Here is a 14,466-nt window from a genome sequence, read left to right on the forward strand (position 1 = left end):
GAAAAGAGAAAATATTGGATTCCAACCTTTTGCCAAATCTTTACAGAACGACTCATGCAGATCTACAGATGCTTGAGACGGATAGCATTAGTTATAAAATGATGCCTTAACTTTGATTACTAAATGTCTATACACTCAGAAATATTTGTTAATAACTAAACAAGCATTTATGATATACAACAATGTAACAGACACTGCGGTGAAAACCCCCATCCAACCCTAACCCTGAATTTCCTCTTTGCAGGACAATAAAGGCTGTTTCCATGGTTACCATGGAAACTAAACAGACCCGTGGAGAGGCATTGCTGATCATCTTCGGCATGTTCACCTGCGGTTTGGCTGATAAGATCCAACATCTAAAGAGAGATATCACATCTTCAATATTCTCCAGACAAGAGGATGTTATATATTTTTAATCTATTTGAAATTATTATTAATGTATATGAAATATCAATATTTTTACGTAAGGTAAATAAATCTGCAAGTTGGAGAAATTATGCTGCTAGATATTTAAAAATTTTGGTGGTTCGTATGGAGCACAATGTGGTTTTACTTCACCCAAAATTAAAAAAGTAAGGAACAATGAGCTTGCTTAAAGTGAACAAAATTATTCAGTTTTAAAGAGCCATTCATATTTTTATTCAATGAACATTACAGAAACATATTTCGACAAAACCACGCTTTTTTATGCCTTAGCACATATACAGCATGCCATTGTCTTCAAGATTATGTGTTGCCAGAATAAAGCAAAGCATCCATCTTTTTTTGTTCATTTATTTTCTGATCTGGACACTTAACAATAATCCTGTGGATTAGACTGTAATTGCAACAACATTCACTCACTAATGTAGCTTAGAAATATGGAGCGACAGGCACATGTAGCATCAGAAACTGCTTTGGTTTGCTGTTGTTTACAGGCCTTTTTTTTTTTTTAATAACTTGAGCCACTTGTTTACACAGTAAATGCTGGCCAAAGCATCTTCCATTTGTATTTTTAGACTTAATGATAAGGATTTTTGTAAGGCCACATTATGACAATTAAAAGACATCAATTATTACACAGCGTGGAAAAAAGTCACGTCTGGAATTTACTTAGAAGAAAAATAAGAAGAAAGCTTCTTGTTCTTTTCTCATCACAAAGTTACAGCCTAGAACAAATTGTTTTCATTTTCCACAGGGTGAAACAAATTACAACATCTTACAATTTCAAAGTCCCGACACGGTGGCCAACAGAGCTGAAAACACCAAAAACAGAAGCCACACAGGTGAAACAGAACAAAGGGAAACTGTTACAACAATGAACAATTATTAATCTCAACATTTACCAGCTGTACCTCTAACATGTATCAGTAACTCTGAAAGCTTGGTGTCATTGAACCACTTTTTTATTCATTAAATATTTAAGGTTTTGACAACAAATTGAGAGATTGTGTCCCTAAAGACTTAAATTAACTGCATTGTGTGATGCTTAGCTGGTGTAAACTTCAAAGGCATTATGTGACTTGTCTTTTTTATTTTTATTTTTTATATATATTTGAGCGTATGTGTGACTTAGTTGTGATTTCATTTACTTTATGCTGTCGATAGTGCACATGTTTATCTCTGTCCTGAGATTAAGGGTACACACACATTAATTTATTCTTTTCCTTTTTAGCTAAAACTCTGAATGGGGTTTTGAAAGATAACTACAAGAGAAAATAATAGTTATTAAAAATGTTATTGGAGTTTTTGAGTTGCTTTCAGCTGAGTAGTTTATTAATAGCCTAGCTAGTGATACCGTTGTAGTGGCTATCCATTTACCAGTAATATTACGCAACCAGGAGCAACGGAAATGTTTTAAAACAGTGATAAAACTATCACTATCTCTGTGGCTGAATCCCTTTTTGTTGTTTCTGTTCGTATGCAGGCTTGCGTTAGCACTGCAGCAGAGCTAGCCACTAGCTACCGTTCCTTTAGCAAAATGCACATGCTGCCAGTGTTTATGGATTGATTTAATTGTTTTTGACTCATGTAAATATGTTTAATAAGATATTTTGCAGCTATACATTTTTTTCAGAACATTTGAACTACATTTACTCAAAAATTGAGCGAATTTGTTTTCTTTTATGCATGTTAGCTGCTGTTATTTTTAATGCTAAAGCAAATCTGAGGAGATTCTGTTAGACTCTATAGATAAGGGAAATCCAAAGGAAACTTATAAATACGTATCTCAGGTTTAAATGGCTGTGAGGCCTCATTTTAGCTGTCTAAACTGAAACAGAAAATGTTAGTGGTGATTCTTCTAAAGCCTGCAAGGTGTACGTCCACACAAAGCAAAAACCTTTCTCTGCTACTGCATCAAATGTTTCACTCCAACTGAAACCCACTCACATACTGTCCTGGTTTTACAGTGCATGTTACTCCGTCTATTGTAAAAATCATAACGTCTGTTCTGGTCAGGAAACAGCGCGATCCTGGATCCGTTCACACAAACACGCTGAACAGAGGGAACTCTGACTGGTCTGGTTGCAGGAGATCGACCAGGAAGCAAACGGTCCCGGAAAGGCCCTCGAACAGGCTGTAGATGCTGGTGACCGAGAGGGAGCCCGCCTTAAACTCCTCGGTGAAGATAAACTCTGCAAACCTGTGGGACAAAGAGAAGGACACAGAAAGAGATGGATGATGAAATGATGAGTAATATAAGTGTCTTTCAGATTTACTTTACCAGGAAAAACAAACACAAGAACATTTTTTTCTTAGTAAATTTATATTCTAAATTATCCTACTGACATGAAATGTAAACCAGACTACATTGTGGTCCACACACACAAAGAAAATGACACAAATTAGTTTAAATACTATGGGTAAAAAGTAGAGGAAATACACATGAATAAAAGGAGATGCAAAAAGTCACAGAAAGCCAAGAAAATTAATGAAATTTGTCTATATTTAGAAAGTGATCCTGCTGTCTATTAGTGCAAATCAGCTGGTGTATTTCTAACAGATGACCTACAAAAAGGTTTCTCCTCATCAGGAATAGCACAAAACATATCAGTATTGTGTTATGTGTTTTTAAAAACTTCAGTTCATATATCTGTATTGTGAAAACTAAAATGAAAGTCAGGAAAAAAACGTTTTGCTATTTTGCACTATGAGCTGATATGTGGTACAATCAGTTCCCAGCATATTGGGGAAATAAATTTTACTGACAACTTGGGACACGACTCATGAATTTCTGATATTGAAGACGGCTTATAGCCTGTAGACTTCACACCAGTGGGAAAGAGGAGAAATGATTGCTTGCCTTTGGGCACGGTAGAGGTATTTGGAATTGCCTGTGAGGCGATAAAGCAGGAGGAAGACATAAGCGCTGCCTGCAACTCCGTGACAAATGCCAGGTCCTTTCTTCAGCAGGCCTTTCTGCCAGACGAGCTCCCCACTGCGGATACACGTGTCCAGATACTGTGGCTTCTTATTGATCAGATAGGCTTTAGCGAAAAGATACGCCACGCCTGCAGGATGAAGTGGAAACATTATAGTAACAGGGAATGTGATACTGGGCGTCAGTACCAGTGGTTGTACCTGGGGCGCCGTGGCACCAGTGCACCAGCTCGTTTTCCCTCTCGATGATTGCTCCCAGCTCTGCCGGCCAGTTGCAGTTCTGCTCCTGAGTCATGAGGAAGTCAACGCTCTGCCACACCAGGTCCTTCTCCGCCCCGCTGAGGACATCCTGGTAGCTGAGCAGCATCTGCAGCACTGAAGAGAGGCCGTGGGCTGCACCTGACAGGAAGCAGGGCGAGGAGCGGGTCAAAAACATGCGGCAAACAAAACCAGCCATGCAGGCCGACGCCATGCTGGGCAAACAACCAGGCACAATCCTGAAAGATACGAGCAAAAACAGACTGCATGGAGGCTTCCCTTTGCCTCTTGTGGTTTACTGACCTTGCTCTACCTGGCAGCAAAAAATAAACTTTGAATAGTGAAACACATCTGGCTTTGACAGGAGGTGCCACATACAAACTGACTGAAGGTGAAAAGAACCAAAGTACTAAAAATGTCAATTAGTAAAGGGAGAGTACTTAACACAACATCTTTAGTAGACAACGTGCATTTGTTTGATATTTCAAGTTTGTATTCAGAATTAATTATACAATTACACCCAGAATTATTTATAAATATGGTGGTGGATTTTTGTTCTCTCAAAAATGTGCATTTTTTTAACAGTAGTTTGACAGGAAAGAGGATGAAGACAGACGGGGAAAACATGCAGCAAATGCTCTGTCTTGTTGTCTAACAAAAACATTTTCATTGTGACTCCAAATGGTCTCAAAAGCAGTTTAATGGGCAAATTTACCACATTGCTTAGCAAGTACACACGTATAATTGACCAAAGTTATATAGTTGTAATTGCTTTTATTTTCAGTATAGATTAGACTTACTTTTCCTTACAAATTTTTTTCTTTAATCAACAGTGCTATGTATAAAAATCAAATATTGCTGACCTACAAACTGCGACAACCCTCTGAGCCAAAACAAATTATTCCCCCCGCGCTAAATCAGAACAGACCAGTGAGAAGTGGAGCTAATTCATGTGAATCCCAAAGTCATCAATACTAAATGCATGCAGGGTAACCACAGCTCTCTGGGAAATGTCAAACATTACAGTCTTCTTTCATATCTGAGACTTCCCAGTAAACAGTGAGCAAATGTTTTAGGGCAGGCAAAGTTTAACTCATGCAGATCTTTAAAAGTGTCTTCATTAAACTCTCTAAGGGAGTCAACTTTTTTTGTTTTAACTCTGTTATCTCCCATCGGCGCTGAAACCATGCAGAGGTGACCAGCAGGGCTATGCTTACTATGAACTCTGTGCTGGTCTGAAAGTTACTGAGGATCTCCAGCCCTGATGCTTCTCTTCATCCGATGCAGTCAAGAAAAGCACAGTTAGCTTCATACATGTTAGCACAACAACTCTGGAGCCAGAGAGAGAGATACAGACTAAGTCAAGTATAAAATATTAGGACTTATAACGCATTTGGATATTTGGTACCAATTTTTACTTTATTTGTTGATCAGAAAAGGACTAGAGATGTACAACTTTCTTAGAAAATATTTGCTCTCTGAGAAAACATGAAGGCAAAATGGAAGAATGTAGAAAAAGAACCAGACTTCTAGAAAAATGTTGTTCTATATATGAATCAAAAAAGTTATTATTTGGAGACCAGAGCAGACGACACGTTTAGCATAAACCAAATACACCTTTCCAGGAAAACAACGTAATTCCAAACTATGGAGCATGGAAGAATCATGGTTTGGTGATACATTCACCATCATACAATCTACCATTGATGGAGGAAAATGTGAGACCATGTATAAAAAAATAAAACTGCACCAGAACTGGACCCTGTTGAAGTCAGAGTCCAGATACTGTGTGACCAGATCAGGCTGAAAAACCTTTCCAACCTTTAAGCAGTTCTAATTGATTAAACAATTAGGACTGTGCAAAGGTTTCACTGTTCCTGATCCTGATAAGTAGATCATCTGAGGGTTTTTCTAAAAACTAAAAAACTGCAAGAAACCCTGATGACTTTGGAGGAACAATATAAAGAAATGAGGGATGATTGGAGACTTTTGCACAGAAAAGTCTCAAGATTTTCTTACCAAGATATTCTGTTCCATAGTATGAATACATCAGAGGGAAAGGCTTCCTCTTCCTCCTGGCGTATTGTTTTCCTGACTCGATGATGGCTTGGCAAATAGATTTGATCTGATCTTTGCTCAGGATCTGTAAAATGAAAAACACTTACGTTATCTGCATAACAAAGACATCTTTAATAATTTATTGGACTAATCTGTAGTCAAAATCTGTAAAAGGACTAGAAATGTTTTGTTTTCTTTCTGCTAGCAAACCACAGAATGCAATGTGACTTTCTGAGACACAAGAGTGATTTATAAAACAAACTGAAATCAAATTGGTCTGGGAGAGATGTACCATTACTGACTCATAGTTTGCTGGTAAGACCAGAAACAAAAGGTCACCTGAGGTAGCAAACTGTCAAGAATGTCAAAGGTATACTATGTCCTGTCGAGTCAGGCTGGAGGGGGAGCGAAAGAGGTCTCTCTTCCTCGTCTCTCTGTTCACGCGTTTGCTTTTATCTTGCTGGGAATTTTGGTGTGATGATGTGAAAAAGTCACACAAAAAGGAACAACTGTGAGACAGGGTATTATAAACTGCTGTCTGTCTAATGCAGAGCATCAAATCACTATAAATGAGACAAATGCACATACACTGATGTCACAAAGTGCTTTATGGACTCATCTTAAAGCTTAAACTTGAATATTTTGGTTTTAGTCATTTTCTTGTTTAAAAACTGAAAATCACAACCAAGAAACTGCCTCTAGAAGGAACCCCGGATTGTATGACTGCGATTAATTACAGCTTTGTTTTACTCTAGAATGCAGCATCGTTTACAAATATTACATTAATTGAATAAAACAAAGTTCACAAATAAGATGACCATCTTGTGAGGTCACCAATTACATCAGGTATCTGTTACATCAGCAGCAAATGTCATGTAAGTCATTTGAGACCGTTTATCTCACTCTTCAGCCACAAGAGACTTTGTGTGACATTGTCCACCTGTGCAGTGCCATAATAACTCAGGACAAGTAAACAAATGTAGCACAATGTTATAAAAGATACATGACCATCAAAAGGCAATTCAAAAATATGTTACTGATCCCAAAGGGAAATATAACATTTAAAGGGAATCAACCTATTATGCAAAATTCTCTTTTTGCACAATTTAGTACTTCCATTTGGGCCTCTACTGTTTCTATATGTTAAAATTGTTTTGTGTGGAAAATTGTGTTTTTCAGCACTGATGCTCCTTTTTCTGCAATCTCAGATTACGACAAATGGGTTGAATTTGTCCACATTGCCTCATCAGGTCATCTGGAAGAGGATAAATTAAAATCATTTTACAATTGTCTTTATTTGAAAGAGTGACACACTAAATCACATGACATAGGTGACATAAACCATGTCGTCACTCAAACATGTGTGGTCGGCATCAAACTTAAAGCTGACCGTTGACATCCAGAAGCAAGAGAAATGACATGGTTGATTTTAATATAAGCTTATAAAATGTTGTATCATTAATGTGCCGCAAACATCAATAATATAAAATGTTCTTGTCCCAAATGACGAGTTGAGGTAACATGTTTCAGGGAATTTGATCTTTATCCAAGGGACCGCCTGTTGTTTGTCAGAAAATGAATAACATCACTAACTGAAGATTCGTATTAACATCCATATCTTTACAAAACACCACACTTTCAATTCATTAGTCAGTTTTCTATTATTCTAGCTTGAAGGAAATGATTTCTCATTTAAAAATATAACTCATACCCTCTTGATGGAGTAAATTAAACAGCAAAAGCTGAGGTCGTTTATGTTTCCAGGTCTGCGTGTGATATTAGTGGTTAGTCATGGTGAAATTAGGCATATTAAGACGTTTATTATCAGGTTTGCTTGGTGAAAATCGCGCCATCCCGGGGTGTCTGCCTCACCTCAATGCCCAGCTTCTGCTTCAGGACCAGCGCGGCGCACAGGTAGCCCGCCCTCCCCACAAACAGCTCGTCCGAGCCGCACTCCAGGAAATTGATGGGCGCACACACCTCCCACAGGTTCCGAAACTTGGTCAGCGGCTTTACAAAATCCGCCAAGCCCAGGGACTTGTATATCATCGCGGCCACGGCGTAGATGCCCGCCCCGCCGAGCAGAAAGGCGGCTCGCATGTTTTGGTCGGGCTCCGCGTCCGCGTACCTCACCGACACGTCGATGATCTGCTTGGCCGTCTTCAGGTAGACGTCCCGCTGCTCGGAGAACAGCGGACACTCGCTGACGTGGTACAGCATGTAAGCGACTCCGGCCGGCCCGTCGTACAGCCCTCCATCGCAGTCGCTGATGTCGACCTGGATCTTTTTTAGGATCTTGTCAATTTTGGCAACGATGGCTGGGAGGACGGCCTCGGCGCTCTGGCCCGGCAGCAGCGCGCCTCTGTAGTCGGAGAAGCGGTTCGCGAAGCGGCGGGTGTTCTCCATCAGGCCCGGGTCGGGGTACCAGTAGCGGCACGGCCACGGCAAACAGACAAGATCTGTGCTCCCTTCTCAAGGTATCCAAGGATGAGAGAAGAAAAACAGTTTGACTGCACAGCAGGTCCCATCAGGCCGCAGCTGATTGGATGGGAGCAGTGATGGATGGATGATGGGACGTGCAGGCAGTCCGCCTCCAAAAGCTCCACCAACAAAACAGGTGGGGGAGATGGTTTACACGAAGCCATGTTTATTAGTGATACTTTGGAATATTCTGGAAGGAAAATGTGCATGTTTTTTTCACATGTTTGCTGCATTTTAATTCTATTCCCCATTTACTCTGGTGCATCTAAATAAAATCCAGTGCAACCAGTTATCTTCAGACTGTCCATTTGTGAGTAATTAAAGTAATTCATTAAATAAATCTAGCTACTCAGTGAGGGCCATATAGATTTGTTTGAGAACATTAGTGAGCAAACAGTATCAGGGTGGAAATGAAGACTGTGGCACAACAGCATGTTTCAAAAGACATAGAAATCCATCTACATTGATGGATGAGGAGATTATTAATCAGAGGAACAGCAAGAAGACGAATATCCCTGGAAGAGAATATACTTCCTGATGGATTGAATTATGGAGGTGAACTACAGAGACCCACAACTCAGATGTCAACAGGGTAACTATTAGTTCTGCTCTCTTGAAATCTGGCCTTTACTTGAGAATAATATGAAGAAAACAATTGACCAAAAAGTCATTTGAAGTCCTGATAGCAGTTTGTGACAAGGCTTAGAGGAAGCAGAAAACATGTGGCTGAAGGTGACAGAGGAGACCAAAATGCCCCAAAGAGATTTGGACCATCTATCCATTATTAAAGCATGTTAATCTCTAAAAACAAATTTTATAGAGTATCAACAAAAATCCTTTTAAAATCATATTGGTTAACTTGTGCATGAAATACAATCTATTTTTAGAGTATAATTTACCTTCATTGTATATTTTCAGTATTTTTTTCCCTCCTCTCTCTTTTTAGCATCTCACACTAATTCTGTTTTTAGATAAACACATTTTTTCCTTTTAATTCAACTGCAAGTCACTTCTGCATAATGCATTTTGACAGATAAATGATAGCTCTGCTTTTCTGTCCCCATAGGGGAGATTTGACTTGGACATAATGTGCTAAAAATGATCAATCTGTCATGAATTGCGGTGTTGAGGTGGTGAGGCAGACGCAGATGGAACCAGGGTGGATGAATAATAATGATTTAATGAACAAAAAATCCAAAACAGTCCAAAAACACAGGCAGCACGACTGAGCGGAAGTCAGGGCACAACGTCGGAAGCAACTGGTATCACAAAGGACAACACGAAGGACTGAGCGCACATTCGACAAGACGCCAAACGAGACGAGGACCCGACAAAGACACAGACACACTGGTGACACTAAATACACAGGAGGTAATTACGGGGACGAGAAACACCTGGGGACAATCAAGGGGAAGACAGGACAACATGGAAACTCAGAAACACAGAAACTCGAAATAAATACACAGGAAAAACACGGAACATGACAGAATTAAATACAATACAAACAGCAATGTTGAACACTAGTACTACAATAAAATCAAAATACACATATTGATCAATAAAAACACATATTGCACATTCCTGCATATCCTACAAGTAAACAAACCAACAAATCAGACCAGAGCACTTAATGAAGCACTTAATATAATGAATTGTGGGTTTGCCTGCAGCTGTTGTTGTCGTCCTGTTTTATCATCTGTTTGCCTTTTCTTCTATCTGAAACCTTCAATCTGACTTTTTTTTCTACTGCAGCAGCTGGAGTATCCTCCAGCACTTTGTTCTCTATTGGATTCAACATAATTTACTTCTGCAGCCGTTTCAATCGATCAATTTCATAGTCAAATGAGAGTTTGACAAAAGGACGTTCAGATAAATTTTTTTATTTTTGTTTTCTTATCTCCTTTTAGGTGTGTGTATATATAGCAGATTTTAATTTTTACTTGCTGGTCAGGTCTCCTATCTGCTGTTTTTCTCAGTAAAACTTTAATGTAACTTTTTAGTTGAGTTCTAAAGCCTGGAAATAGTCCATAAATTAAAGCTTGTCCTTATTTAAACCACACATGAATAATTTATTTTCACTAACCAGATTTTAAAAATCGCTGTGAATTTATTTTTAAGTTAAAGTTCTTTATCTGGTGTGTTTGTGTCAGGGAATAATTCTCCATTTGGTTTTGATGCTGCAAGAGCCTGTTATTTTCGTTCTCATAAAAATAAAATGTTCAGTTTCAGGAGATCACCCTTTCATTATTTCTCACTTGTTGTTACGATATTCTGCGTGTTTAAAGTTTAATCTGTGTATATTTCATGTTTTACAATAAATATCTGACCTTAATCTTAAATAAGTCCATCAAAAATAATTACTTCCAGCAGGTGGCGCCAAAGGCCTACAGGCTCAGCCAGCTACTGTCCATGGTGCTGAAGAAAAACAGCCGGTTTCTGTCTTAAAAAGGCGCAGATATTGTTCTCATTGTGTGCGGTGGGTTACAGTCATATCAAACTATACTTTTGTGTAATTTGTTAGCTCTGAAAACTGCAAACACGAAATAATCTGAAAACAAAAGTAACCACAGAAAAATTCATCAGAAACATCAAATACAAGTTTTAATTAGAAACTACCTTTCCCACGTATTTCTGAAGCTGCATCAAAACTTAAAGCTAACCTAACCTATTGAGTTTAATATTAAAAACAATTATAATTAATATACTCAAACTGGATAATGGAAACAGATCTGAAATGGTTGATATCATCCCTCTTTTCCCACAATGTTAAAAGTTGAGTTGCTATCCAGTTTAACTTAGTTTTGCTTCGTTTTGATCTCATTTACTTTGAAGTGAAGGATGTCCAGCTGAATTTTGAATAGTGAAGAGCACATTCACTAAGCTCTTTCATCAAACTCATAAACTATAACAACAATAAAAAAAACAAAAGCAAGAAATATCCCAGATAAACAAGAGCAAACCGTTTTTAAGAGGACAAACAGATTGTTGTTGTGCTGCGTTAAAATTAGTATTTAATTGGCCTCTACGTAATTGAATGTGATTGGATTAGATAGAAATCAAATTTAGACCAAAATTTGACTCTAATTAGAAGTGCCAGGTATTTGAGCCTGTTCATCATGTCATTGCATTTGTGATGATATTAGTTATGAATTGGCTCGATATTAAAATAAAACTGAATGAAACTCGGTTTAAAATGAAACAACTGGACTGAATTTAGTTAGTTACCTTCTGAATTCACACTAAAAAGATAAAATAAACCGAATTAAATGTATTTATTTTGGTCATATTCCTCTTGGTTTTTAAAAAAAATCTTATTCCTGTAGCTGCGAATTCAACCAGTGAATCTACATTTGTATCTGTCACGAAATAAAATTGAAAGCAAAATTTAAGTTGGAGCTTTTATAGAACATCTACCAAGGACCAGATAGGCGACTCATTAAGTTCCCTGACAAGATGTTCTCACCAAGGATGTAACCTAAATCTTAGATGACAGTGGGGCAAAAAAAAAAAGTGGAATAAAATAAGAGCTTCTCATCATAAATTTGCATTTTAATGACATTAGATTTTAAACAGCCTTTTGCACTGATTACTAGAGATTTGTTTCAAGTGCATTTGTGTCATTTTTGCCTGAAGGATTGAAATAACTTGTAGTTTTTAGACCTAATTTTCCTCCTGCTGCTGCCACCATGATACTTCTTTCGTGCATCAGAGATTCTCAGTATGTCCTATTTTTTAGAAGATCCAAGTTTTCTCACAGCTACGTTATCTGATCTTTCTCATCAGATGTTTCTCTTTAATTAAAATTATTTTTAAAAATTAAAGAAATTGTATGTTTCCTTGTAATCATAGATTTTGATGCATTTTGTGTGACACACCAAAAAAATGTAGAGCTTAAAAAATGTACAGGGGAAAATCTGAAATATGAAAAGTGTGCCATGAAAATGTATTAAGTCAAAACCACCGTTTTTGTTATGGCAGCCTCAAGTCTTTTGGCATGATGCTGCCACCACCATATATCACCAGGATTTTCAGTGAGTTCATAGAGTTTTATATAAAGACCCAAGGTTTCATTTTTCCCCTACATGTTGCTGCTTCGAACCTTGCAGTTCCTTTATTTCATCAATTGCTTTATGTTTTCTGCTTACCAACTGAGATCAGACATGCGGAGTGATAAATAAAGCAAAAATAAATAAAACAAGTTCCTGTGTCTAATTTTCTGAACTACAAATCAACAAATATTCTCTTGTTGAAAGAGACAGACATCTCACGTATTCATCAGAACTTTGTCTTATTGTGCCATTTCCAACACAAATCTATCTGAGTCGAGGCTGTGTGGATTGTAAGAGACGCTTTGAACATTTGAATTTGAAAGCAGCGTCTGTTAGAAAAGACACAGATACAAAAGGAGAGGATGAATGCCACACTGATACAGAGGTGTCGGCAAAGGTCGCCATATGAATGCTGAGGTAATTAAAATTTCAAGGCTAAGTGCAATTTCTCAGCTCCAAAAATGTAACTTGAAGCAAAGCAATTTCAAGAAAGGCCAGACTTTTTAGAGTATTTATGAAAATGTGAGCAAGAGCTGCGGTTCTGGTTATTATTGGGAAAAAAAAAAAAAGAAAGCAGCAGTGGATCAGCTTCTGTTTCTGAGGCATGTCTCTGTTTATGTGTTTAGATAAAAGTCTCCTTACAGTCTTACTTTAAAGCTGCTTTTTTTCTCAGACTCACATTACGGACAAGTTAGAAGATTTTATTTTTCTTTCAAAATATTTTTCTTTTTTTTTTGGCATTTTTGAGTAAAAGTTCTCAGATGTTGCCGACAGAAGAGTCGGGCAAATTAAAATAGTTGGAGACATGCGCGGAGATGAGTGTTTTTTCCCCTCTTATCTGGAGAGATAAGAAAAAAAGAAGGAAAAAAAAAACTCAATTTGCATTTATATGAGAAAATGATGTAGGACTTAACTGGTCCCATCTAATGTTGCGGAAAATAAAGCCTGTACATTTCTCCAGCTTGATATGCAAACGGCTTTAAAAATGTGGGTGCAGATGAAAACATGGGAGGAGGAACCACAAAAAAATAACAGAAACACCAAATGAAGATAATTCATTCAGGTATTTCAAAATGAACAACAGATAAACAGAGTCTGATACCACTGCCCAAATATCCTTATTATTAAACACAGAGCATCTGTGTGAAACGTTATATATATATATATATATATATATATATATATATATATATATATATATATATATATATATATCCGTAGGGTGGCTGGGCTCTCCCTTAGAGATAGGGTGAGAAGCTCAGTCATCCGGGAGGGACTCAGAGTAGAACCGCTGCTCCTTCACATCGAGAGGAGCCAGTTGAGGTGGCTTGGGCATCTGGTCAGGATGCCTCCTGGACGCCTCCCTGGTGAGGTGTTCCGGGCACGTCCCACCGGGAGGAGGCCCCGGGGAAGACCCAGGACACGCTGGAGGGACTATGTCTCTCGGCTGGCCTGGGAACGCCTCGGGATTCCCCCGGAAGAGCTGGAAGAAGTGGCTGGGGAGAGGGAAGTCTGGGCCTCCCTTCTGAAGCTGCTACCCCCGCGACCCGACCTCGGATAAGCGGAAGAAGATGGATGGATGGATGGATGGATGGATATATATATATATATATATATATATATATATATATATATATATATACTGTATATATACTGTATATATAATGAGGTAATCTGGCTGGCTTCTGGTGAGATCTGTTGGATAAATTATATTTTTAGTATTATCAAATATTTGTTGTATTATGTAGCCTTGTAGTTACATTTAGATAATGTTTCTGTGTGTTCATTAATTCTGATTTCTTCCTAATCCCTCCTTGGAAGAGGGAGGTGACAGATATTCTCAGCAGGACTCCCTGTTTAATGGAAGTGTTAGTTGTTCCAAGCTGAGTTTTATAACCCTGGAGGAAACTCTGCTTTGTTCTTTGTGATACAAAGCCGTTGCTTTGAAGCTATACAACGTGTCCCATTCGACGCCGTGCTTGGAGGCTTTGAAGCTATACAACGTGTCCCATTCGACGCCGTGCTTGGAGGCTTTGAAGCTATACAACGTGTCCCATTCGACGCCGTGCCTGGAGCAGGAAGGATTTAGATTGTAGATAACATGTGTTTAGTTAGTGATTGTTATTTAGCACTGCAACTAAAATGCTTTGACCCCACCCTTTCAGAGTTGCAGTGCTCTCTGTGATAGGGTTCCTAAAATCAATAAAACAGAGGAGCGGGAGATGTGTTTTTTAGAGCGGTAGGAGATTTGTAACTGAAA

General features: G+C 38.3%; 1 protein-coding gene across 1 annotated transcript; it reads right to left on the reverse strand.

The window, feature by feature from the left end:
* Positions 1–592: 592 nt before the first annotated feature.
* LOC114148214 (lanC-like protein 3) lies at positions 593–9,279 on the reverse strand. Its single transcript, XM_028023307.1, has 5 exons — positions 7,549–9,279; positions 5,638–5,761; positions 3,562–3,759; positions 3,284–3,491; positions 593–2,623 (listed from the first exon to the last, which is right to left on the reverse strand). The coding sequence occupies exons 1-5, from the start codon at positions 8,080–8,082 to the stop codon at positions 2,464–2,466; spliced, it is 1,224 nt and encodes a 407-aa protein (XP_027879108.1). The 5' UTR covers positions 8,083–9,279; the 3' UTR covers positions 593–2,463.
* Between the last annotated feature and the right edge of the window lie 5,187 nt (positions 9,280–14,466).

The sequence above is a fragment of the Xiphophorus couchianus genome, chromosome 7 (genome assembly GCF_001444195.1).
Source record: "Xiphophorus couchianus chromosome 7, X_couchianus-1.0, whole genome shotgun sequence".
Taxonomy (NCBI): Eukaryota; Metazoa; Chordata; class Actinopteri; order Cyprinodontiformes; family Poeciliidae; genus Xiphophorus; species Xiphophorus couchianus.